We start from the raw sequence: 27,736 nt of genomic DNA on the forward strand, positions 1-27,736 counted from the left end.
TTATTTTTCCTCGCCTCATGCGAAACGGCCATTGCTGCCTTTTACTGATTGGCAGCAGGTCTTGCTGACATTTAGCTCATAGCACATTGTGCCTTTGTGCACGCATCCTTAATCGAGGGCTCTGCCGAGAGACGCACTGTTCCTGCTGCTCAAGACACTGCATTCAGGGCGTAGCGGGGTCCAGTTGGCTGTCCTCTCGCTCACTTGTACGTTGGTGTGCCGGACTGCAGAGTGCACAGCCGAGCACTCGGCTGCTTCTGGTGGGGGCGCTGCAACGGTGTTGGGGGGGGGGCGTGATACTAGGCAGGCGTGGGTGTTCCTATGCAGCCGCTCAAAGCCAAGTGCTAAACCCTGGCCGTGTGTGCATGTAGAGGAAATAGTAACTTGTCAGCTTCGTTGATCTTATCATAGTTCCAGTCACACACACGTAGACACACACAATTTACTGGAGAGAACTGTTGGGCAATAAGTAATTCTCTGAGTAAATAATTAATGTATTGAAGCTTATTGGGGCGGACTAGCATTTAATTTTGCACGACACTTTTTAATCTAAATTATGTTTCTCATAGAAATGTTGCTTCTTATCATGCGCCACGGTAGGTTGTACGGTTAATTCTCGACTCTGTGTGGATTAACTGTGCTTGAAAGATAAGTCTTTCAGCAAGCTCATTTAATTACAAGCTGCTCCTCACTTGCCGAGGGTCAGTGACTCGGTTTTCACGTGACTGCAAACGCCTCTACATTGCCACCTCTGTTCCATATAGGTAAATATATGGCTTTTCCACTCTAATACGTTTTGTATTTCATTTGTTTCTGTTTTTACGTGGGCCGCGTCTTTACCCCAAGAAATGAAGAGTTGGCACTAAGCATGATTACGTATTTGAATTTATTTTCGAGTGTTCTTCTTTCAGCTAAGAAACCGCACTACCTGTCCTTGCAGAAAAGTGCTTCGACGCCGCCCGTGCTTGCCGCCAAACCGATATCGCTGGTCAAGTCGACCATTCAGGCCGCGCCGCTCGCCGTGGTGACGCAAAAAGCCGCCGTCGCCATGGTGACGTCGTTGAGTAACGGGCAGAAGCTGGCGCTGACGTCCTCCGACCTGCCGACGGCCAACCCCATCAACCTGCAGACGACGGCGAGCAAATTGCTGCAGGAGAATGTGGCGAGGATCCCTCCCAAGGCCTCGCAACCGCAGGCGAGTGACACCGACTTGGGAATCGGCATGTTTATTCGTACTGGAGGAATTCCGATGAGCTTGTGAAGCTCTTTTTCTCAGATGTCCAGTCGTGCTTGGCCCGGAGATGGACGTGGCTATGTAAACAAAAAAGGAAGATAAAAATCCTACAAATCTGTGGATTCTGTAACATTTTCCAACGTGAAACATTAATTGGTGATGGTGATATTGGTAATAGTAAAAGGGGGGCTACCATTTGAGAGCAGCACGGGATGATGATTTCACACCGACGCGTGATGTCGCGCATTGTGACGTCATCGGGAGCGGTGGCGAGCACATGCTCTGTGACATCTTTGCCTTGGTCGGCAACGTTTATTTTGTAAGCGCTGGATTTGATCGTCAAGTTTTGGGCTTATAGGGCAAGTGCCAAATAGAAACATAACTTTATGCTCAGGTTTTGTGTATATTGGATCATCTTAAGAGCTATTGTGACCTCCGCCTAAATACAGTCGAACAAAACTTTAATGACCGAACACACAAAAAAAACTACATTACATTTATATTCATTTTCTTTGGGTCTTTCGGTAAAGCCACGTAGATAGAAAAAAAGAATAGAAATATCACGACGTTTCGATCGCAACGCAAGCAATCGTCATCGGGTGAAAAAATAGCGAGAGAGCTGCTGAGGCAGGATGTTATCAAGGTTTGAGATGGGTGTAGCCCAAGGGTCATAAGCGAAGTGGGCGGGGCTAGTGATGAAATTTGCATGTCAATGTAAGATCGTAGAGCTACCGCCACATCAAGGAAAACGAGCAACGGTGGCTGTGTTAGTGAAACATTTAACCTGTTAATGTAAAGATATTTGACCTGTTAATTTAACACCAGAGAGTCGAAAATAACTACTCAACATCACAGCCAGTGATGACTTAACCTGGTTAATAACGTCCTTCCAATGATTGCTCAGTTTGTACCCATCATCTCGGTTGAAATTGTGTCCGTGTTTATTTTTCTGGATGGATTCATGAACGAATTTTTGCTGATATCCAGTGGGTTTGCAGAGTACTTTCGTCTTGGAAAAATAAATTTCTTGTGTGCCCACAGCGTTAAAACAATGATCAGCCACGGCTGAGGTATTGGTCCTACCGTGTTTCAGATCTGCCTTATGTTCACGAACACGGTCCGAGACATGTCGCTTAATTTCCCCAATGTAACTACTGCCGCAGACACAGCTTAGTTTGTAGACGCCGGGGTATTGCATACATTACATTTGTCTCCGCACTTAATTTGACTAAATCCTTTCCTCTTCTTGGTTCTTTCGGTAAAGTCACATAGAATGGAAATAATAAAAATAAAACATAATAAAATAATTCTCACGACGTTTCGGCCACAACGCAAGCAGCCGTCTTCAGGTGGAGAACAGGTCTGTCGAGAAGACAGAGTCTGAGGATGGCTGCTTGCGTTGTGGCCGAAACGTCGTGAGAATTATTTTATTATGTTTTATTTTTATTATTTTATTATTTCCATTCTACGTGACTTTACCGAAAGAACCAAGAAGATGAATCCCTGCAGTCACGAAAGCTTTAAATCGAAATTTAAATCCTTTCCATGAAAATGTTTGATAGACAGTGATGAACTTTACACCCTGTATTCGGGTGGGTGGGAAAGTCTTCTCTCCCCTACTGTGTGGGACCAGTGGTCGCATCAAATAATGGGCTCTTTGATATCCACTTTCGTGAGCCATTGTATAACAAGATGGGTTGCACTGCTCTGCGACAGATCTGAATGGAATCTTCGCCTCGTAACATGACACTGATCGCACAATATGCATAAAATGAGGTGAAAGATAATAAATATATATTTCAAATACATGGGGACGCACCTGGTGACACGCCTGTGGAAGGGCACATCCCTGTTTTGCGGCTTCACTGTATAACAAGATGCTTGGAGTATGTTTAAAATGTGCCTCATGTTTTGCTGCTTGGGGAATCTTTTTTTACAGTACGGGTTATTTTATTATTTTTACATAAAACTGTATTGGGATAAAATAGGCAGTGGTATTTCGGAGAACAAAACTGGCACACAAAAGGTCATACCTTACAAACAGCGGTAATGAATGTCTTAGCAAATAAAAACGAGGGTGGGTGGGAGTGAAAATGAGCATATAAATTTGCTCACTATTACACATGCTGTTGAGTTTATGCGTGTGTGCGTTTACCGGTATAGCGGTTAGCACTTTGGGCTACGAGCAAAGCGACCTGAGTTCGATTCCCGCTAACGGCCAACACCAGTGATAATAATTAACTGAACTGGTCCTGAGCCTCCCCTAGGTTGACTCGGCCTCAACTGAGTACCTGGTGTGGTGTGTAAATATCTCCACTGGGGAGACAAAGACGGCCTGGAGTGGTGTTTGTGCTCTTGTGTGCTGTCCCGAACAGCACTTGCTCTAACAATCTGTTCAAGGCCATATGGGGGGGGGGTCTTTGTTTACCAGTTAAACCTTCTAGCAGTCCTGGATAAATCAACTTGAAATTCTGAGGATTATGCATTTGTAAGGACACACTAAGATACGCTTAAATATTAAGGTAAGCTAAGGTTTATAGCCAATGATTATCTAGTCTCCTGCTTACCTCGTTACTAAAACAGTATTTTTGGCTACAGTGACTTTTTTTGTGGGGTGGAAGGCTAGTTGAATTTTAATGGCTTATCTTCCTGTGTAATGTACGGATTTCATGGTTGCAAACTCGCGAGTTCAAATTCCAGTCAGAGTTTACGGGCAATAATCCCTTTGGGAGTCAGTAAAAAATGAGTGCAACCTAGTTAGCGCTGCTTACTCTGAAGCTCAGAGTGTTTGCACTTTGGAAGGCCTGGTCATCTCTGCCACAGGAATGTGGCTTTGCCACAACTGATACAGGGCCCACCATTGGTGGTGTACACCACTCAAAGCTCGAGGGAGCATGGGCTCCCACTTTGACTCGTTACTCTGGACGTGTGTAAGAATGGAGTGAGCACATTTCAAATCATCATCGTAACTCTAGGCAGTATAAACCAGTGGGCAATCGGGAAATGCAGGAGGGAACAACGGCAAACCAAAGTAATTTTTCCCTGCTAGTTTTGTGCCAATCTCACGGTTTCTGTCACAACGAGAAATAACATTTGTGTGGCACATGAATTTTAAGAGGCTCTCTGGACATAGGCTACTGCTTAGAGTGTAAGGCAGAGCTGCAAAGGCCCCAAAGCCATATCCAGAAACTCTGAAGCTGTAATTGGTTTCGCGTCGGCTAAACGCTGAATTATTTTTGGCGTAGTGCAAGCAAGAAGTAGGAACTCCCACACCTTCTCTAACAGTTTTCTTTTTTCCCCATTTATCGTAAAGAACTTTCAGTTACTAAAACTTCAACCTAAATAATGAAGTTTAATTTTTAAAAAATGTTTCGATGATTTACAATATTTTAATGTGATTTTCATGGTAAGACTCAACTTATTCTGTGAAAGTTGTCCCACAATTATAGAAGTTGTAAATTGATTCTGGGTAGCCTTAAACAATCTTGAGGTCTCGTTATAAAATTAGTTTGAAGCAATGGATCTTCAAGTAGACAATGAAAATTATGTGTTATGTCATATCTTTGAAGTAGTTAAAATTAACTGACTGATATTAATTCATGGTCTAGAATGAAATCCATATTGGCGTTGGTGGTATGCCTTGATCTTTTCACTGTTGTGTGTCTTTTACAGCAGGCTCTATCTGTGGCGTCCTCTCCTATCAAGGTGCCCCAGCTGTCCTCGGTCCACAGACTGACTGGACGTAATCCAGCCACCTTAACACAGGTAGACACCACGTGGCCACATTCTCCACTGCAGCCTAATTTAGAACACATACTAGGTTATGCAGTAATAACAGTGCAATTTATTTACGCGGGAAAACTTCGCTCGTGCTCACGACTACTGCATAAGACTCGTCGCTCTGCTCACGGAGTTGGGGTTTTTTTTTCTCCCCCACGAATAATAAAAAACAACAACAATGAGAACAGCACTCCTGAACGACTGTTCCTTCCTGCACACAGGTGCGCCCGAAGCCGAACTCGGCGGCCGTGTCGCCGGTGCAGGGCGGCGGCGGCGGCCCCCAGGCATCGCTGGTTCCGCTGCACAAGGCGCACGCGTTGCTGGCGGTGCGGGGTGCGGGCGGGGTGCAGCACGTGCGCATCGTCAACGGGCAGCAGTACAAGCCGCGCTCGCCACCTCCCACGCAGCACGCGTCGCTCGCCGCCTCCACCGCGCTCGCTGCCGCACCCTCCGCCTCCGTCACCGCCGCCCCCCCGTCGTCGGCGGCTCTGCCCCCGTCGTCCTCTGCGGCCGTGTCCTCGGCGTCGGCCGCCGCGGCGGCGTCGGCAGCGTCGTCCTCGTCTCCCGTGGGCGGCGTCACCGTGGTGGCTTCGGGCACGCAGCCCAGCAAGGATGGCACCGCCAGACAGGTGGGCTCGGAGGAACAAATGGTGGCGAGCGTGCAAGGGTCGTACGCGGGAAGAGGAGGTGCGACGATTAACCGGACGCAAATCGATTCCTGTGTGGACGCGGACGCCGTTTGCACCGTGGCCCTTTTTGGTGGAATTGGCGTAGAATTAGGCCATTGGGAGAGACGTCAGGTGTTTTTTTTAGCAGGCGGGCCTTGTCAGTGCCTAGCAAATGGGCGGGGTTGTGTTTTCTGTTGTTGAATGTTGTCGTAACATTTTAATAAACCCTTACCTTTTTAGAGCTAAAGTTTAATGACAGCATGAATGTTACGTTGATCCACGATGCAGTTGGCATTTAGAGCTTGCGAAAAGTTTTTTATTTATTTAACTGTTGTTTTGATACCGGAGATAATTTCTGCGCATCGAGAGAGAGTTTTTTTATTGTTTTCATTTTGTTCATGGTATAATTATTTCTCACAACTGGCATATTAACCGTTTATCGCGTGGTCCTGTCGTGCAGACTTCACAAACTGTGTACCGAGCAAACCTGTCAACACGGATACTTTCGCCCAGGCCCCAGGTGGAGGCAAACCCACAGGTGAGTGAGCTTGAGTCGTATAAAAGCACACGGGGCTCACACATCAAAGTAGATGCGAAACTTGTGTTTGGGCTCGGAGGAATTAATGTTTGGTCAGCGTGTATGCCCCAGATTAACGGATATCATGATTAATGGGATTAAAATGTATTCTTATACTTCATGCATTGATTTCTGCATGTATTGAATCGATTATTTCCGATTTATGAAGGTTGTATGTGATTGGGCTGTGGAAGCCCCTCCCTGCAGCCAGTGTGAAGTATGATTGGCCCACAGTGCCAAAAAAATGTCATCCCAAATCATGACAATTCAGTGATCCTTAGAGAAGATTATATGTCATGCCCCAGTTGGTTAATCATTCATAGAAATATGTAAACGTCATTTACGATTACGGAATTTTTAAAATATTAATTTGCATGTGTAAATATTTTTGTGTGCATATGAAGCCTTAACACTTATAAATAGACATCAGGATATGAGCGAGGGCTGGCATTTTATTTTTTATGTGCGTGCATGTTTAATTCAAACTGTACTTTTCATTTAAAAATGAAATATTAAAATAGCCTGAGCCAACACTGTACTTCTTTTATTATGAATTGGGAATTAATTCACCTATTATTCTGTGAAACCTTCGTTACATTGTGTTCTACAAAATGACTAATCATTGTGAAATAGGTCCAAAAGCAGCCTTCTCAGTGCCTGTTTTTTTTAATCTTATAAATAATCTACCAACCAAATGTGCATAAATGCATAATTTGTGTCGCCTTGTTATTAAAACATCACAGATCCGGTTTTAATACAAACAACTGCACAATTAACGAAAGCAGGCTTTCATACCAGCTCTACTCGCATATGCTGCTACCAGCTATAAGTGGTTATAAGTGCTCATTATTCCCGCTTGTTTGGACCCCACGCGGACGTATCCATTTGCCTTTACAGAAGGTTGCATTCCTTGGATCCTTGGGCCTTGTGACTCATGAGCACATGGAAGGTATGTAATTTCTCGCCGATAGTTCTTGCTGGTTCCCCACGTGTCTGGGGTTGTTCCTTAACCCTGTTGAAGGTCGTGAGTGGCCTATAAAAACTGCTGTGAAATTATGTTTGCCGATATTCAACAAAAAAACCCGTGGTATGCCGCCGGGAGGTTATTAGGGTCATTCTGTTGAGTGAAACGGCAATTGCCACATGTCAATAAGGTATTAGCTATTTCCTTCAATGTTGTTAGTAATTTTCACGTGGGAAAATAGTGCTCATGTCGTCCATTTTATATGTTTAGATTTTCGACGAAGTAAATTGTAAAGGTTTTTTTTAAGGAATTAAAAGCATACACGAGTCCATTTCAGGAAAAGTATCCAACATCTCTCTGAACACAGAAGTTTCTTCTGCTATCTTGCTATTTATTTATTTTTTACCAAATAGCTCCATCCAGCGTTTGGAATACACACAAAATGGATCAAGCTGCGTTTTGTTGCTACCATCTAGTATTGCTCAAATTTTCAGGTGATGTTTATTGTGTGCTTGTCGGCTGTGAGTAGATGTGTTGCCATAGTTTGCTGGCTCTGAGAATGAGCTCCTCTCCTTTTAGAGCATCAGCCTATCAGAGCTACAGAGTGAATATCGATTGAACTTCATACATCTGCCATGGCATTTACTACCGAGCTCCCAACTGTGGCCCTCATGGGGGTGGTCTGCCTGAGACTCGAGTCAGCCTGATGATGACCGCTTGTGTTGCGATCGAAACGTCGTGGGTTTTTCTTTTATTATTTTCAAATTTTTTATTTTATTTTACTATTTTAATTGTGGGTTTTTAGCTTTTATTATTTTCAATTGATTATTTTTATTATTAAAACAAATTATTTTATTTATTTTTCATTCAGATTTTTTGTTTTCTATTTACGCAACTTTACCGAAAGAACCAAGAATATGAATTCCTGCAGTCATGAAAGTTTTAAGTCAAAATTTAGCCAAGGGGTTGTTGGATGGCCTCGTGATCAGTGCTATCACCACTGAGCCAGTCTGCTTTGGGACAATCGTTTGATTCCTACCACAGACATGACATGATATTGCCAAAATACACTGTCTGCTGTAGAGTGGTTTTTAAAGACCTCATATCTTTCAGACCTTTGTGTGATCATTATAGCTAACTAGCCTTTTACCCGTGCAAGGACGGGTGTATTTCATTAAATCTGAAACTAGCAAGCGAAAAGCAGACCGCTACGTGATATTCATTGCATCAATTCGTGTGCAATTTGTAAGGCCGCGGTGACACAGACATTTCATTTAAAGGTTATAATCCCTTGTTCATCACATCGTCCTTTTTACTTCTATGTCTCAATAGCGTTACGGAGATCGCGTGACGTGAGGGTTCTGCCTTTGTAGTGAGGGTTGTAAGTTGACGCTAAGGAGGGGGGAGGAGGCGCCTCGCTCCCCCATGTGGAGTGACGTCACCCGCTAATTAATATTAATGGTGGGGGGGGTGTCCATTTGGAAAACATCACCTCTTCATGGTTTTTAATGTGTGGGGCTGTTCGATGTGGAGTGACGTCACCTGTGTAGGCGCAGCTTTCATGTACCAAAAAATAAGCTACGTCTTAACCTGTGGGAGCAATAAGTCTGACTCGTGTTTGAGGTGTCTTAAATCAAAACTGTTTTTCTATTTTTTTGTTGAACAAAAACGAGCGATTTCAAAAGTTATTTCTTCGCCTGTATACGTACTGTATCACGTTGTCACATGGTCGGAGACTGTGTCCACTCTCTCCCGCCTGACTCTTCTCCTGCCTTCCCGTTTATACTATTGGAATATTTCAAGTCGAGTATGCCCAGTCTGTCAACAAATGTATAACAGATGTACATCTAATGTATACACAAAAATAATACATTAACTTTCTGTCTTATGGCTCTTACAACCTGCTCATGATTATTAATGAGGGGGGGGGGGGTGCTACATGTGGAGGACGTCACCTGTTCATGAGTATTAATGAGGGGGGCTGGCCGATGTGAAATGACGTCATGCGTGGGACCCACAGACATACTTGGCTCATTATAGTAGTAAATGTTCAACATAAATAATTTAATTATAGGTGTGTAATAAAGTGCAGGAAAATCCATGATGATACTATACTTACTTGCTTCCACATCTCTCATTCTTTCACCAACCCGCATTGACCAGTGTGGTGAAGTATGACCTGCTCAATATGCGGGGGGGGGGGGGCGGGGGGCTTCATCTAGCAGTGGATTGAGAAGCATTTTATAAAACATGTGTAATATAGCGTCTTTGTACAGTTGCACATATTTATATATTTGTGTATATCTCGCCTCAGTAATATATGACTCTTGGCTTCAAATTGAATTCAAAAGGAAATGGAAAGAAAATATATTTTGGCAATGCAGTGTAGGGAGAATATTGTGCTGGTGCTGGTAGTTGGAAGGCATGTGAATCGGACCACGCATTAATTCCTGTACAGTATGTGTGAGTGTTGTATCGTGCGCACTTGTGGAGTGGAGGAATTGATGGACACCAGCGCAAAAGCGGGCTTCTCTGTAATGCCGTGCAATAATAAAATGGGGATAAACCTCGGGTCTTTAAAAACGGAGAGTGGGGTGTCGCGGACTGCGTGTCGTTGGCAAATTATTTATCTGCGAAACACGGGAACAGATGTAATTAAAACTTGCACCAGAAGGGAGCAGCCAATGTAAATAGGTCCCCAGCCCCCTTCACTCCAAAGCCACATCTCACCTCCACGACATTACATTTGTGTAAACATGGAGCAACTGTCACGGGTATGGATGGAGAAAAAAAAAGAATATTCTGTCATGTTATTCACTGCACATGTAGCAGGTAACGATAAAAGCCTGGTTATGGATTTTTTTTTTCACTCACAGTTTAAATTAGGTGCTTATACGAGACACCAGGGAACGGCGAGTTGCAGGAATTAATTTGAATTTACACTTTAGCCATCGGCGCGTTTTTTTTTACAGCGGCAATTTTTTTCGTTCCGGTTTTTATGTTTTTTTTTGGTTTTTCTTCCCATAAGTGGTAAAAATGTAACGCGCGGTGTGTGTTTTGTGCAGAGATCCAGAGCAGACGCCAGGAGAGGAAACGGCGCACGACGGCGAACCCCGTTTACAGCGGGGCGATGTACGAGCCAGAGGTACGACGGCCGCTTTCACAGGGGGAGAAACAGCTCCCGAGAGGGGTGGGAGGAGGGGGGTGGAATTGTCTTGTTTCCTTTTTATTTTCCTTTTGTTATTTGTGTGTGTGCGTGCACGAGTTTGCGAGCGAGCGAGCATCGTAGTATGCGGTGCTGGTTAGCGGTGCTGAATTATGATCCCATATACCTCCCGTGGTTTTAAGTCCTCGCTGTGCAGAGATCGGTGTCACTTGTTACCTGAAAGTCACCTGTCCCCCCCTCCCTTCAGCAAAACTGCACAACTCTGGATGTTGCTGTTGCCCCACCACTCACATTATGTGCTGTGCTGGCTTGTAATATGTGATTGCTAACAGCACTCACTGCAGTGATGTGGAGGCTTCTTCAAAGCAGAGAGTCCTGTTTTGTTTTGTCTGTAAAAATAATGTTGTGAACCATGGAACCTTTCAGCTTATTATGTTCCTATCTTATGAACACGTGTATATGCAAGAAGCAACATGTTTTACTGTGCGGTACATTGCCATTGGTATACACAGTTTGAAGAGTGCACAAATTATGTGCGTCCTTTTAGAGTTGCACGTTTGAATATTTAGTGCGCGATTGAGCGTGTATATGTATTTATGTCACATTGATTTTATTAATAAATTAAGATGTATACATACTGTTACTTAAATGTTTAATGTGCATCGATGCATATTAAATTAATGAAAATGTTCACATGCTATTTTGATAGCATTAAAGAGGTATTTATTTTGAGAGGTGGTTCATGTCTGCGCCTTTTGCATTTGGTCCTAATTACAGAGAAAACGCAGTGCGGTGACCTACCTGAATAATCCTGTGCAAACCGGCACGAGAAAAAGAGGTATTCCTTGATCACATTTGTATAAATGTCTTACATTCCAACCTACATTACTTAATTAACGTTATTAAAACTGTGATTAAAAAGTGTTGTTGTTATTACCAAGCTTCTTTCACTTTGACACAGCCTTTAATATGTGCGTTTTAGTTTTCAAATGTTTACTGTAATCAGAGAATGTAAATATGACAAATGTTAAGATGTAAATGTATACTTTTATAAATGTATATTTTTGCTTAAACACGTAATTTATGTTATTCACTTGTTTTTGCTTCTGTAAATGCGGCTGGTTAATTCGTGTGGAAGGCCAGTAGACCGATAACAACCCATTTTATATTAATGTGTAGAGTTACACAAGTTAAGTTATTTTATTACCCAGAATGCTACACTGCTGCACTTGGCGACTTCTACACTAAGTGGTATCGCTGCTCGTGTTGTGTTTAACACTCTTCTTCCACTTTTTTGTAATTTCTCTTTTTGTATTTTAGTCATTTTAAGTCCAGTGACAGTTGCATTCTAGATTTTATATTGCGTCCAATATTATCAAGGATTGCGATGTGCAGCCAAACCCTTAAATAGATTCGTTATGCATTAAAAAAAGTGAGGATTTAGTAACATTTTAAAAGAAGAGCCACAAAGTGGATGTTGCATTCACGGTAATAAGTGGCTTTCATATATATTCATTTATATTTGATTACATGCGAACAAAAGGAGATTTTAAAATGTTAACATTAAATTTAGTTCCAAAGGCGATGTTAATACATTGTCATAAGTGTTGTGCGATCTTTGGCATTTGTTCAAAATCTTTAAGTGTTGACTGATTCTGTTCTAGTTTTTTCGCAAATTTATTGCATTTTGAATAATTAGATTTTACTATATTATCTTTCCTCTGCAGTATCTTTTCTTTAAACTTCAAAGAAATGCTTTAATTAGATTACCCAAGAAAGGCTATTTAAAATTATATTCACTCTTATTCAAACCCAAGTGCCTCTTACATTTAGAGGAATTTGTCTTAATAACCTTAACAGCAATGTTGGAAATCCATTGCAAATTCTGAGCAAGCATTCTGATATCTAAACCCTCTGCGGAGAGTATTTAGCAGCATCGCGCTGAGAGGTAGCACTCACATTAACAGCCTTTCTTGACGTGAATCTGACTAATGCACTAACATTTGTTCCTGCTAACTGGCTTTTTCCTGCTTCATCCACTCAAGCACATTCTAACCTCAAGCTTTTCTCGCTCTCATTTACACGCTTGCCCAGATGAGGAATTCTTGTGGAAGGTATGTTTGTTGGTGTGTTCAAAATGCAAGCAAACAAACCCCCCCACAAATATTATGCTGTTGCCCCCCCATCCCTGCCCCGCCCGCCCTGCCTCCCCCACCAACCCTGGTCAACCACCCCTGCCACGTGGAAAGGTCGGCCTCCAAAGTACGCTAGCGTATTGGCCGGGTTGGTGGGGCCACCCGTGCAGGCCCTGCCGTCGCTGAGTCAACCGGCCGCGCCGTTGGAGCAGGACAAGGCGGAGGGGGGTGGTGCCCCCCCTCCGTGCAGCCCGTCAGACGGGCCGGCCGCTAGCCCAGCCACGGTCTCCGACGTGAGTTTCGCTCGTTGGTTGCACGGCGCCGCAGGGAAACGAGACAAGAGGGGGGGGGTTGGCCTGGCCGAGGGAAGGCACCGCCACTTTTTCCTCTTTCTCTGGCCTCTAGATCGTGACGTTCCCCGCTGCGCTGCACCGCCCCCCCCCACCCCCCCTCGGATGTGTTTTAATGGAGGGCCCGGAGTCCCTGGTGTCACCATGCGAATACGTTTCTCCCTGTCTTTCGTTTCACGAGTACAGTTTGTAAGCGTGGCTGCCGTTGTGAATGTACGGTTAATTTTGCTGGGTTAAGACTCGTAAATTATGAATAATATCTGCAGGCGTGTCTTAATAACACGAAACATCTTCGCCTTTAATACTTGTTATTATCCATCCTTTTATTACCGTTGTGTCAAATTTTGAATTTGAATAAGGTGAAAAAGTGGCCTAATTTTAATTCAAGTTCTCATGTAGGTCATGATAAACAACAGATTTTTACTTGAATTTGTCCACAAAATGTGCAGATGAATTATTGCTCTTGGAATCATTTGTTTTTCTCATTCTGTTTCGATTCTACAGTTCTGTTTGCTCCATTATTAGCCGTAAATGTTACAAAAGCATTCCATATGCGTAATTCACATAAATTATAATAAAGTAATTCTCAAGCACATCTTTTTATCACTCTCCGGAATACCCACAGAAGGAAGGGCTACAGTTGAGTACTCATTTCTTTAGAACTGCTTGTTGTGTTTAGTTTGTTGTCCCACCCCTGCACCTCCGATTAGCACTGTTGGCCACGTACGATGCCAGAGAAGTTCAACATACATACAAACTACTTAACTTTGAACTGTTTTTATTGAACCAGGTAAGGCCCACTGAGCTATGAAGCTCAAATGAAAGCTCACCAAAGTGGCTTATCAGTGTGGAAATTTATAGTTGCAAAACACTCTAAATGCATGTTTCTAAATATGGAGGGAAACCCGGAGGACCCGGAGAAAAATCCACGTGACCACGGGGAGAAGCATGCACACTCCAACTATACAGGCGTCAGGGTCAGGATGGAACCCACGACCTCCTGTATACCGGGCGAGGCAGTTAACATCTCGCCACCGCGGCACCCGTACGTACTTGCACACTTTGGCACGTGGTACAATGCCCGATTCACCCCGTCGCTGAAAAGCCCCCCCCCCTTCTCCACCCCACCCCATCTGTGCCGCCATAGGGGGACATCCACGAGGACTTCTGCTCCGTGTGCAAGCGGAGCGGTCAGCTGCTCATGTGCGACACGTGCTCGCGCGTCTACCACCTCGAGTGCCTAGAGCCACCACTCAAGGCCATCCCCAAGGGCATGTGGATCTGCCCCAAGTGTCAGGAGCAGGTGCTGAGGAAGGAGGACGCGCTGCCCTGGCCGGGAACCCTGGCCATTGTCCACTCGTACATTGCGCACAAAGCAGGTGATTTGCCGCTGTCGCTGTCGAGATTCGATACGCCGTGCTGTTTCGTTAGTCACGGTGTTGTTGTTGTTTGGACTGCATTTCATTTTCCTGTGTTTTTTTTGCAAAATATTTTTTTTTTTACTGTCCGGCTTGCCCATCCACCTGCAGCCGTCATTTAGTGGAACCGAAAGGTCCGTTTGTTGTAGATTCACAAACTCCATAATTAGCAGTGTTGACTTTGTTTCGCAACACCACTTGTACACTATTTTATTACCGCAGGTGTGTCTGCCTTATTTGTACAAATGTCTTTGGTGCCTCTGTAAATTACACGGCTGGAAGAATTACCTCCGTCACGCCGTGTCGGTCATGGAGGTCGCTTGACTGTCCTTCGGTTAAGCCGAGTTGAACGATTGCAACTTTTGTTTTGCAAACAGCTAAGGAAGAAGAGAAGAGGAAGCTTCAGAAAAGGAGCAATGAGCTGCGTCAGGAAAGAGACCAGCTGGAGCAGAAAGCGAAGATGCTAAGCACTGCCATTCTGGTAACGTCTCTGTCTGCTGATAGACCATACGCAGTCTCATAGTGTCACGGTGTGTGCTTTTATCGCGCGTAAGTTGCCTTTCTCCTGAAAAGCGCATTCATAACTACTACATTTGTTCGCACAAGTAGACATGAACCGATCCCGCACCTGAAATAATTTAACATTCTGAGCACAGCACAACATGTTCAGCTGTTGTACCAACCCATCTCCATTTAAGGCACGATGATTGCCAGCAATTTGTGGGGGGTAAAACGGCACGGTGCTTATTTTTCCCCGCATTTTGGGTTTTTATTCTTGCAGAAGTGCATGGAGGTACGCAATAGCCTGCTGTCCAAGCAAAAGGAAGTGCAGGTGGGAATGGAGAGATATCGGAAGCTGGTGCAGCTGATTAACGGCGTGCCAGCCAAGCCGTCCAAGCCACCCGCTGCTGCCGCCCAAGCCTTGCAGGTCGTGGCATCGACGTCATCTCCCGTCGTCGCAACCGCTGCCACCCCTCTTCTCATCATCACCACGCTGACCCCTGACCTTACGGCCATGGGAGTTCCCGTCGCTCGAGCCACTTCCGTCGCCGTTTCGACCTCCACCGGGATCCTGGCGCAGATCCACCCGCCGATGGCGCCTGCGGGCCAGTTGCCCCACCAGCCGCACGCCAAGCACTGAACGCTGGGCTCCTCTCTCTTTCTCTGCCCGCCGCTTTGAGACGATGTTGCTGGAAATGCGACGACGAGAGAAGCAATGATCAAGGAACAAAATGGGAGACCGTGTGCACAATGTACGTAAAAGCGCACACGGTCTCGCATGCTGCGTGCATCGACTCGTGAGGAATAAACATAATCTCCCTCCGTTAAGTCTCAAAGGAAGCTACGTTGAGAGCTAAGTATGTAAAGGTCGGCGTCTCCTCGAGTATCAAGAGCGCAACGTTCTCTTAAAATGTTGTGCAAGTAACGCCTTTGAGCTTTAGTATGGAAAAGGGTATTTTGCATCACAAACTGAACTTTTTTGCAAATGATACAAAAACAATGCAGGCATTTGCTGGTTTCTCCTTTTCTGACTAAAACCTTTTAAGTTGCCAAGTATGATTTTTTTTATATACAGTAGTATGCAGTTATGCTCTATATTGGTATATTAAGGTACACATGAATAGATTATAAAGTAAATGATTAGGAACATTGTATGCATATTAAACAGTATCATTTGAGTGTGAATCCTTTTTTCTAACTGTTAGATTTTTCATACACATCTGTATTCTTTGTGGCAAATAAGGTTAACTGTTGTTGGTGAATGCTTCTAGGTCTGTATTTAACAGTTTAGACGTAAGAACTATCAGCGGCAACTGTCTTGTTGACAATGTAAATTAAACCAGAGTGGATCGTAAATATTTTCTATCTTCCGTTTTCACTGCTGCAGATATCACAATGTAGGATCAAACCCTTTCTCAATGGGTCCTGCAACTGCGTTAGGCCAAGGGCAGACGAACATGCTACCTTCGTCTTCCTGCTTCTCTTGTGCAGCCTCAAGGCTTTAAAGGAACCACGTTGAACCTTCTGTCGCAGAAGAACAAGAGCATTCATGCTCACCTTTTTTAATACATGGTACCAAAAAATACAAACAAACAAAAAAAACCTAGCAGTTGCCAAACTAAACAAGTATAGAGTAATTTTTTAATAGCAAATGCATAAAGTAGGAAAATGTATTACTAGTTAAAGTAAAGGGCAAACAGTGAAATGACTTTTGTGTTGTATTTGGAGTAAGTGGAGTGGAGAGAATGCCATAAGTTAAACGTTTAAGTAACTTGGAGGGTATTACCTGCATCTCTGCCGGTTTTATTTTTTCGCGACTCGTTTCTCAGATAATGCTGGTAACAAAAACAAAAAAAAAAAATGAATGTACATTTTTTATGTTTATAATGTCTTTTTATTTTCAGTTTTTTTGATATACACATTTTGTGTCAGGCAGTGCTGGAACTAAATAATGCAGCTGTGTCAGTCTCTTTTGCGTGAAAACTTGGACAACTTCTGCCAGACAATGTTGCGAGAGTGATCTATGAATTGGTCGGATAAGCGAGGTCCTCGCAAAATATATTTTACAACGGAATGCGTCGGGGGTGTAAGATTCCGGGGTGCTCTTAGTTTAAAGAAGCAGTCGCCACTGGAAGGGTCACTACACATTATGCCAGGGCCGTTGGAGCATCACAAAACTAGAATGTGGATTCTCGGGACCACCCGTGCTATCATATGGTCTTGATTGTGTTTTGGTTGCTTATGTCAACACGAGTCCGTGCTCCCATTGATAGGCTGTTACCCTCCTGAAAATGAGTCACGAGACTCATTTGGTCAGGCTTTCCTGGATAAACGAGCGTGATAAAAATGAGCGTGCTTATTCGTCACCAAGCAAATGGTTATTCCAGGTAAATATTGTATGTCGCAATACGTACGCGCATTGTAGGCTCCAGGATTGGAGGCAATGTGGGAGACGTGGTTACGCTTCTTTCGGACTAAATTTAATCTTAGAAATGAAAAATATAAAATCACACGCTAAAGAATGCAAGCATATCGTTTACATTTTTTAGTAATTTATTTTGTGTGACATATATTTATTTAGTTTTAAATAAATGCGACCATCTAAAGTCGAGTAAATTTGCCTGTTTTCACTTTTGTTTTTCTACTTGCCCCGTGTGTGTCCTGAGAATCCCATGGCTTAAAATGTTGTGCCCTTGGCCAGGGGGATGGCTGGCTTAGGCTTGTGAAAATCAACACTGTGGTCTTGTGCTCGTGCCCAATACAACCCTATGCAAGTTGATTTGAACTCTCAAAAGGCAGTTCCAAACTGGTCCGGGGTCCTGTTCCCCTAATGAAGTGCTTGACGCGAACTGTATATAGCCTTACCGTTAGTCTCTTCATAGCCGTTTTGTAAAGTAGTTTTAGTAAAATATTAAAAAATATTTTAAAAAACCAGCAAAAAAAGACAAGCTTTTTTGTATATAATTATATACGAAGCATGCAGGTACAAGTACATATTGTGTTTATTGCATATCTGATCTTTTAGCATGGCACTGGAGATTTTTGTTGTTAGAAAGATTGGTAAAGTTTTATATTGGTGGACTTGGGAGAGGTTAAATGAATAAAAGGGGAGGCAGTTATAATTTTCAGGCTTTTAACGATATTTTCCTATTGCTTTACTAGTTGGTTACTCATGACATTATAACAATAGTAATATCTTGCTAGCTTAAATTGTATTTATTTCTAAAATTGGTGGGTGGTGGGTGGGAAACAATCGTTACACATCTCTTTAAACTATACTTGAACGTGGAATATTTGTCCATTATTGCAGGTTACTACTTTCCTTTTAAAGAACATTTCGGTGGCCTGAAGTTTGGCGAGGCCAAATTATGGCCTTGTGATTTAGAGTATCTGCCTTGGTTTGAAAGGTCATGTTATAATTTCTGTGGCATTTGACCCAAAATCGTTTGGGGGATCCTTTGTGCCCTTCTGTCTGGAACCGTTGTATGCGGGTGTGTGTGTGATAGAGCGAGAGTGAGCGATTGTAGGATGGACACATGGGGATATATGGGCTTGGATAATATGGCCCAACATTGGACAGCCCAACTGCTTGGTTGTTCTTCACCAGATTGTGTGTAGGCTGAAATTATACATATAATATATTGTCTCGCTAATTAACTAGCTTAAAAGAGGAATGACATAGTAACAAAAAATATTTGGTTCTTTGGTAGATACTTGGCATTTTTTTCATTTTGGGAAAGCGGTATTTATAAAATGTGAGCGGTACCGACCACAAGCGAAGAAACCAATTGGACAACATGCCCCCCATCATCGGATGAGCGCTGCTCACAAAGGCGGCTTCTTGATTTGGCGATCAGCAGAACAGTTTTTTTGAAGAGACGGTGGCAAGTGTGCGGGCTCAAGACTTGTATGCATGCAGGAATATGCGACGTTAACAAAACCAATTGGTTAAATAGACTTTCCGGTACAGTAATGGGTTGTTACTGTGTTTGGGTACCAGTACACAGTGAGGGTAATGTAAGCAGGCGAGTGCCTTTCCGACTGAAAGCTAAGCTTCTCTACCTCACACAAAGAAACACGAGCAACAAGAAACAGTACAGTTACCCATATTTGCTGGGGTGTTGTCTTTATGAGCGAAACTAAATATTGACAAGGGATGATGTACATTTTGAAATAGTGGTTTTTATCTTTAACAAGAAGCCAACATCTTTTTTGCATGTCATTTGTTTTTTTGGAGTTAAATTACAAATGAAACAACGAAAATAAACCCCACATCTTTGTAAACAAAACCAAGGAAGTTTTAACCCTACGTGAGAAAAGGTAGTTTGGTATGTTGGTCAGTAGAAAGTACAAAAATAATCCTTTGTACATGATGCTCTCCTCGAACAAGACGAGTCTCTTAATAATCCGTGCGGTGGTGACGTCCCCTGTTTAATGTTCACTTGAAATTGCCGATGTACCCAACGGAACGTTTTGTGTATTTTGAGAATCTTTGCCATTTATAAAATGTAATAATAACAACAATGATGATGAACCATGTGACAAATGAACGAATTGTTTTGAAAATTTTAAAAAGTCTTGCTTCTTTGCTTGGCAGAAGGAATGGTGCCACGGTTTGGATGTAGTGAATACGCAGACTTGTCTATGTTGGATCGTATGATGTTATTTTAGTGTTGTGTTTCTTAGATTGAGATAATGCTTAGAGCCTCAACGTTTTTTTCTCTCTACCATTTTTTCAATAAAATCTGCCACATTTTTTTCATGCACAAGACATATCAGTGGATTAGCTGGCTTCCGACAATGGAATTTATCTTATAATTAAAAATATATATTGGTTTTTCTTTTGTTAATAAGGAAGAAAATACTGCGTCGCAGTCTTTAAATGTAATTAAATTTGTACTCATTCCAACCAAGTTCCAATGAGATGTATTTATATTATAAAACAAAAACAAGCCTTTTATCTCGTGAAAGTAGCGTTACGTTTGAAAAGCTGTTTGGTGAAATACTGTTGGAGAATCCTTTTTTGTCTTTATTTGTATATTTGTAATTGCTTGCCTTGAGTCACTTTGTTTACTATTAATTTGCTACGTTTTTGGGGGGGGTTTTTTCTTTAAAGAATGCTTTGTTACCAGTTGCGGTGCTGACCCAGTGCTGGAGCCATCACGCGGGCCTTGTTTAGTTTAGTGTGAGTAGTGCTGGCCAAAATGTGTTTGTTTTGCTGCGTTTTAGCCATGATGTTTTTGTGAATGTGCAGCTGTAGTTGGAAGGCTTGGTGTTGATTAGCTTCGCATCCCTAGAGCCTTTTGATCAAATTGCATTCAGAATGTTATTTATTCAGATCACTGTTCTTTAATAAATTTGATCACAAAATAATAACATTTGCGGTCCTTTTACGCAGAGTTCCTGAGTTTGCCTTGTGTCATTATTTTTACAATGTCGGTGTTACGGCCTCTAAACCGGAGACTCATTCGGAATGTAAAGGACAACAGAAAATTGTTTACTGGCTACAAGCAAAACTAATTTATTCCCCGTTTTGTCGTCGTACATATTCTTTCTTCCAAAAATCTGTTTCGGCATTTTCAGAGCTCCAGACTTACAGTACCGTTTGTAGTTTTTCAGAACCAGGTCATGTAATGGATATTTGTTGCGCAGAAGTGGCTACAAACAGGAGAAGGCTCTGTGCTCTTGAGAAGCCATGAAGAGGATGCCATGGAGGAGACTACGACTGTGTGCACAAGCCAACACGTGACCTGCTCTGAACCTTCGTCGTCTTGAGTACCGTAATATCTTGCACGACAAATGAGCCTTTAATTTTTTTACGCGTGTCGCCTTTTGGTACCAACACAGACCCATAAGTGTCAACGTGGATAACATTTACGCGTACAAATGTACCATGTAAGGAAGTCGTATTTAGTGGAGCAATGGCGCGGTGGGTAGCATACTGCACGACAAACCTGGCAACCCGAGTTCAATTCCCAGCCACGGCGAACATCTGCGGCAAGTGTGATATCTGTCTCAAACCCACACTAACAAGTGTGAAGTATGGTCAAACAACACCCTCAACTGACTGGGGGGAGGCCTGAAGTAGTGAGAAATTACATCTGTAATTTAAATAATGGCATTTCATTAACAAAAACCGTTTGGTGTTGCGTCGTACAATTGAATAGTGAGTCCACTAATGGCAACAGAAAAATCGGTAAACTACTAAAAAATATTGTTCAAACTGGAGAAAAAATCACTTCACATGAAAGAGCCCCGGGGTTCGTATGCTGTGATATCATGGTAGCAATGGAAGGTGAACCATGCAGACTTTGGTGATGCTGCATTGACAGGTGATGTGAAAGCCCAGGTACTTAACTCGACACAATAACATTTCCTTAAATGTAAAAAATACATAAAAGGTGATGTTTCAGGCAATTGCCCTGAAGAGGAATGCGAGGTGTTCATTTACCTATCTATAGACACTCTGGTTCTGCTGTGACACCAATGCTTCGCAGTACGCGTTTGACCCAATCGCCCTACCACGACAGCATTCGATTGATCATTTGCATCCCCGTTAAAGTAATGGAATTTTTTTTACAACACCAGCAGTATTATCATCGGACGCATCCATTGCGAGCGCAACGGTTGACTTCAAGCAAAGTGACGACACAAAAAAAATCCATGAATGTCCACGAAGTTTTTTTTTCTGTGTGCGTTGGGTTAGATCACGTAAATGTCAGTTTTACACGTGGACTTTCGCGACCAATATCCATAATCCAGGTTTTTTTTTGGGGTTAGATCGCATAAATAAAAATGTGTCAAAGCCCCCATTACCCAAAACAGCCAATTAGTCAGATGTGTCTTGTAAACAAAACATGCCAATTAGTTACTAGTTCGGTACACACTGGTTGTGTTGGAGAGTAAACCCACATTTACAATTCGAGTCCTGTGACTTTTTTTTCTCGTAACTACAACCTGCATCAGGCAACAGCCATAATTGTGGATAAATCCTCCTGTTTCGGTCTTAGAGGGGGTAAATGTGATGTCGTTATGTGAGGCAATCAGGGGCGAACACCAGAGGGAGTGAGGGGGGGGTTAATGTCATAAATAACAATAAATAAAAATACCTTTTTTAGGACACAGACCACTTGAATTGCATTACCCACGGTACTGGATTCGAGGAAGTCACAAGCGGCGTTGACGCGTATTGACGTTTGCAGGAGCTCGACGTTGAGGGGGGTACACAGCGGTCAAGCGGAGCAGCCAAATGCGCTTGGCATCTCATTGGTGCTTGGGTTTGGTTCCAAAATGTTTTACTTGCAGCGGTGGGCTCCCTCCCTCCCTCCCTGAAGTTCACTGCGACAAAAGACTGCAGTGCTCAGAGAGAGAGAGAGCCCTGGGCAGGAGATTTACGACTGGCAGGGCTTGTCAGCGAGGCGCTTGCCAAGCCCCGAAATCGGCAAGCAGCAACTGCCTTGTGTTGTGAACCGGTCGTTGGGAAGGTGTTTTAAAAGCGTGGTAAAAAATATATATCTTCTTGGTTCTTTCGGTAAAGTCACGTAGAATGGAAATAATAAAATAATAAAAATAAAACATCAAATAATTCTCACGTTTCGGCTGCAACGCAAGCAGCCGTCCTCAAGCAGCCGAAACGTCGTGAGAATTATTTTATTGTTTTATTTTTATTATTTCCATTCTACGTGACTTCCGAAAGAACCAAGAAGATGAATCCTTGCAGTCACGAAAGCTTTAAATCGAAAAATAAAAAATATATATTTACTCTCGTGATGCCCTCATAAGTCTGTTAATATTATCCATAAGGGGTTTCTTTTTTTTTGGGTTAGATCGCGTCGATATAAATGTTTTGTGAAACCCGCCACCACCCAACAACCTAATTCGTAACGCTTGTCACGTAAACTAAACATTTCGACGTGACGTAACGAATTGGCATGGTTCGTTTACTTGACAAACCCTACTAATTTGACGTCAGTTGGTGGTGGGTTTGACGACCTATTTACGTGATCTAACCCCCCAAAAAACATGCATCTTGTGGATCGTCAGGAAGGTCTTTTAAGCATGGTAAAATATTGACTCTAATGATGCCCTCATAACCATTAAGTTTGTCGTATGCACAATGCCTGGTATACAGGAGGTCGTGGGTTCGATCCCGACCCCGAGGCATGGATATTTGGAGTTCGCATGTCTCTCTCCCCGTGGTCGCGGAGATTTTTCTCCGGGTCCTCCAGTTTTTCCCTCGTTTACAATCAACGTCAGGCGTTTAGAGTATTCGGCTGCTATAAATTTCCACGTGATAAGCCACTTCGTTGAGCTATCATTTGTGGCCTAGTCCCTTCTGAAAGAGTTGTCCAGCTCAGTGGGCCTTACCTGGTAAAAAATTAAGTTGTTTTGCTTTAAAGCGTGGTAAAGTAGTTATTCTCTTGATGCCCTCACAACCGTTAAGTCTGTGTAAGATGATGCATGCTCATTGTGAGTGTGATTATTGTATTTATGCAATGATGCATTGCTTCTAAGGTAAATTTAAACGATAACTTATTATATCAAAGCAATAATTGATTTCACGTAGAATTTGCAGTGTATGTACGTAGCGGGAAATACAGGCAGAGTACAATGTACACTGACCAGTGGTAAAATCAATTACCAAACCCACCCCCACCCCCTTGACCAACACGATGTGCAGAGGCCGTTCATCCAGCAGTGGATCGAGAATGGATGGAATTCAACGCTCCAATTATTATTTCGTGGTCGGAAACTTTTGGGGGGAGCGGTGGCACAATTGTTCACGCACCTGTACGGAAGTGTACTGACAAAGTGTCCATAAATTATTGCAATTTTAAAAGCCGTATGCCGAATGATATCTGGCGGGGGAGGGGGCGTACAATTTAAGTTACCGTATTCGTGGCATGACATTTTAAATTGCAAAAGCAAGGAATTGTTGACGTTCACGTGTATGCATTTATTTTTTATTGGACGCGTGCATGTTTACACGAACGCAGAGCAGCAGCAGAGGCGATCACTAATTTAAAGTGGCTCTTCCAATCCCTCTCAACAAAAACAGTCCCTGGCATGTTTGCAAATGCAGTGGTGGAGGGAGGGGGGTGGGCAACTATTTAATTTCAATCTTCTATGTATTTTCTTGCACCCTGTTACCTTGTCACGTTTCACGAAACATTCACTAAACATACCCGAATATGAATTGAGAAAATTATTGGGTGTGTTTCCATCACCGACCCCCCTCCCCCCCTTCAGTAATTGCACGTTTATTGATGGTTGCCGTGCATCCACACGGCACCCACGGCTCGGGCAAAGCAAAGCGCAATCCGTCTCGCAGGCGGTGACGGCGGCAATACTCGACCGCGCATGCCGAACGGCGGCAGAGCCACTGCCACTCCACTATTCAGTGATTTTTGCAATCGCGATGCCAATCGCAAGCGGCCCTGGGGGCAGGAGGGCCTGAATTTGTTTTCGTAAATTGGAAGCAACCAAAAAAAACCCGCACTGTCCATCACCGCGCACGGAACAAAAGTGAAACAAATCATGTTGTTGTGGCAAGCGTAGTGATGTCCCAGTCTGGTTCTTGGCGTGCAGTGAATTTGCCCCACCACCACCACCACCACTCTGCAGCGGATGACGCCGCTCGACCATCTGATGGCGTGTCACGTCTGCAGAGAACGGCCTTAAACGTCGCGGCGTGCACAAATTGTACAACGTGTCAAACAAGAAATGTTCGGCTCTTTGTGAAAGTTAAATATTTAAAAAAATTCAGCGTGTAAAAAAAAAAAATCACTCAAGTGCGCATTCTCACATCATTGTCATCAGCATGGCCAGCACTGAAACTATGCAATAATACGAGCAATACAAAACGGAAAAATTAAGAAAATAAGGTTTTGTACTTGGGTTAAAAACTCGTTTTTCTAGTCCACGCCGTCAATAGCTTGGTGGCCAGTGGACGCCGGCATGGACGAAGAAAAAATGTCGACTTCGCAGTAAAGCAAGTTCACGCGTTTAAAATTGCCACTGCGCTTAACAAAAAAGTATCTGTAGTGCAGAACTGTCGTGTTTTCGGGTTGCACCATGCAATTCTCCGTTCCTGAAGCTCGCAGTACGCGGCGCGAAATGTCGGACACACTGTGCAGAAGAACACGCGGCGCATCCCGTGAACCCATCGCGAGCGTCGCACGGCCAAAGCATCACCGCTGAGAAAAAAAAACCCTCACACGGTGGTAATGCATTGGCTTCTTTATCAACGCGTGTTCCGCCCTTGCGTGTACAACGGCATTTTAAGATGCCGCATTTTCCCACAGCGCGACGATGCCAGCACTCCACACTGGTCCATCCCGTGCTCGGCCTAGCGAGCCTCAAGCCGGAAGGGCATCATCGGTCGTGTGAGCTGGTAACATGGTTGAGGTCAAAAGGTCGAATAGTAGGAAGGCGGGGGGGGACTTACCTGGAGCTGGAGGGCGTAGCAAACAATTTACGCAGCGGCATTTCTTCAACTGTGGGTTGCGACCCCCACCACCACCACGCCGCATCACCCCAGGGCAGTCCCCTCCCGTTGCCATTTCGAGGGAGGTTGCCACTCAAAACAGCAAGGCACGTGTTTTTTAAAATAATGAAATAAAGCAGCCGATATAATTATTGCGATGGATTGCTTGACCATGGCGAGTGAACACTATGATAATACTGCCCGTGACCGCCTCCCCCCATGCCTCCCATCGCCCCCAGCAATTTGTGGTCAAACTAAAAAAAAAAGGGGATGATCTCAAGTCGAAAAGGTTTAGGGACCCCACTGTTCTAGAGGAAACAAGGTAAACATGCGCGAGTTTGGGGGAAAAAAAATTTAACGATATTTTTTGACCCTTGTACGCGGTACGTATTGTAACAGGGATCACGTGGCCACTGCCGCCACAATGAGGCACGTCCGCTCCCCGAAATAAAATAAAATGAACAATAAAAATCGTGACCCCGAGTTACGACAACTCGTAGAATTGTGACGAATGTTGAAAACAGTTCCAGCCACGCTGCCTGGTGTGCGTCCACGATAAACGAGCGCTCCGTTTCTGTGCAGTGTCGACGGTGGGCTTGGGCATCGCATGAGGATGGCAAGTGGACGACAATAGCTACGGAGTGGCGGCCAAAGGAGGGGAAAGCACCCAAGAGGACATCCACCATGGAGATGTCGGTGTTGGGGCGTATTGATGCATCGTGGATTGATGCTTGACGGGACCGTGATGGACGGTGGCGACTTGGGGAGGACTTCATGCCGCAGTGGGTCTCGCGTGGCCGACGGTGATGGCGACGACAACGATGACGACGCCGATCTCGCACCCCAATATTGTGTTGTAACTATGCCCCCCCGTACGTGCATGCGTTTTAAATGTCACAGTTTGGTTCAGGGCCTGCGCGCAGCAGCTCGCAACGCCGCGTCAGGAATTGCCGAGGCTGCCCGAAGGCAGCTCTCCCTCCTCCTGCTTCTTCTCTGCCGGCGGCGGCGAGAAGATGCACCCGTGGAACTCGAACAGGAGCTCGGCGAAGGCGATGATCGGCAGCGCTCGGTCCAGCGAGTGGCCCCCGTCGCGCGGCCACACGAGGTTGGGGCCGAACACGAAGCCCAGGTTCCGTGCGCTCGTCTTGTTGTGGATGCTCTCGTCCAGCACCTGCCGTAGAGACGTCGGCTTCTTACCCTTCGGCCGGAAACGCAGCGAACCGACTCGGCCATTTGCCTCGCCACGGTGGACCAAATGAGTACCGCATTGTGGAACGTTAATGATGGTGTGAATGTGGATGAATTTGCTCCCAGTCATTTCTTTCTTTCTTTAGAACTGCTTTTTTGTGGTTCAGTTTGTTGTCCTTCCCCCGCACCGCTGATTAGCACGGTTGGCCACGTACAGTGGCGGCGGAAGAAGTTCAACGTACATGTATACCTTCATAATCAACGTTTTTGGGTTAGATCGCGTTATTTATAAATGTGTCGTAACCCTCCACTACCCGACACGGCCAATCAGCAAAAAAAGTGTCACGTTGACAAAAGACAAATAGTTCACTACTTTATCCCACCGTTGTGTTGAATCGTGAAACCACAACATTTACAAGAAGCTCAGCCTACGTGTTAAACTGTACATGTATACCGCTGAAGAAATGTGGGAATTTCTACCAACGGGATTGGGGATGTAAAAATGTTTTGAGCACTGGGCCTAACACAGCGGCGTAGCGCGATTGTCCTGGGTCCCGGTGTCAAGAATGAAACGCCCCCCCCCCCCGTCCTAATTCCCCCCCCCCTTTCCCTCCGAGTAGCCCGGTGCCTGGGGCCCTCTGGTCCGTGGGCATTCGTACGGCAGTTGCACCGCCCGCACACTCGACAGCCACCTTGGAAACAAACTCTGACTTTTTCCCCGTAAACTTCGCTTTGATACGCAAATAAACGGCGCACTTCCTCGATGCTCGATCAAAGCAAGAGAGAGACATTGGCAGGATTTATTGAGCTTCTTAAGAGCAAACAATAAATACTTTTTTAATTATAATGTGGGCACCGTTAACGACGACGGTGGCGGTTGCTATTTTGAGCCCTGCGTTTTGTAATGCAGACTGGCTCGGAGAGACGGTGAGGGGGCCCCTTTGTTGTGTTTATTCCTGGTGGTGTTGATCGCGCAATCAAACCGTGTGAAGAGCCTTGGCGTGTACGGTACGAAGACTCGCCTCAGAGACCAGGCCTGCCAAGCGATGCAACAGAATACCCCAAAAAACCGAGCCAGGTTTCGCCGGCGCCAGATTTGTCGCTGGGCCGGTGGCACGCTGCTTCGCACACTGCACCGTGAATTCGGTGACACTAGTTAAGATTCCCGGCCACGGCGAAAGTAAGGAGATGACCGACGGCCGGTGAGCGAGCGAGAGGCCGGAGTGAATCGGTGAGCGCTAGATCATTAACCCTTTCCCATTCCGATGA

At 44.3% G+C, this 27,736-nt stretch overlaps 2 protein-coding genes across 9 annotated transcripts in view; one reads left to right on the forward strand and one right to left on the reverse strand.

Annotated features, from left to right (window-relative positions):
* LOC144720368 (PHD finger protein 21A-like) overlaps positions 1-20,195 on the forward strand; it is a 47,563-nt gene extending 27,368 nt beyond the window's left edge. For 4 of the 6 annotated variants that reach the window (XM_078597087.1, XM_078597091.1, XM_078597090.1 and 1 more), the window contains 11 exons: positions 941-1,195; positions 4,907-4,999; positions 5,236-5,643; positions 6,143-6,220; positions 7,157-7,208; positions 10,289-10,368; positions 11,167-11,227; positions 12,639-12,817; positions 14,022-14,253; positions 14,670-14,773; positions 15,074-20,195. In XM_078597087.1, the coding sequence (XP_078453213.1) occupies positions 941-1,195; positions 4,907-4,999; positions 5,236-5,643; positions 6,143-6,220; positions 7,157-7,208; positions 10,289-10,368; positions 11,167-11,227; positions 12,639-12,817; positions 14,022-14,253; positions 14,670-14,773; positions 15,074-15,433 (1,902 nt within the window). In that variant the 3' untranslated portion in view covers positions 15,434-20,195. Of the gene's footprint in view, positions 1-940; positions 1,196-4,906; positions 5,000-5,235; positions 5,644-6,142; positions 6,221-7,156; positions 7,209-10,288; positions 10,369-11,166; positions 11,228-12,638; positions 12,818-14,021; positions 14,254-14,669; positions 14,842-15,073 lie in introns of all 6 variants that reach the window. The other 2 variants (XM_078597093.1, XM_078597088.1) reach the window with 2 other exon arrangements.
* Positions 15,992-27,736, reverse strand: part of ARHGAP8 (Rho GTPase activating protein 8) — a 38,731-nt gene continuing 26,986 nt past the window's right edge. For 2 of the 3 annotated variants that reach the window (XM_078597095.1, XM_078597094.1), the window contains exon 13: positions 15,992-26,477. In XM_078597095.1, the coding sequence (XP_078453221.1) occupies positions 26,220-26,477 (258 nt within the window). In that variant the 3' untranslated portion in view covers positions 15,992-26,219. The remainder of the gene's footprint in view (positions 26,478-27,736) is intronic. The other variant, XM_078597096.1, reaches the window with a different exon arrangement.

Source organism: Lampetra planeri, chromosome 8, assembly GCF_965212315.1.
Source record: "Lampetra planeri chromosome 8, kcLamPlan1.2.h2, whole genome shotgun sequence".
Classification (NCBI taxonomy): Eukaryota; Metazoa; Chordata; class Hyperoartia; order Petromyzontiformes; family Petromyzontidae; genus Lampetra; species Lampetra planeri.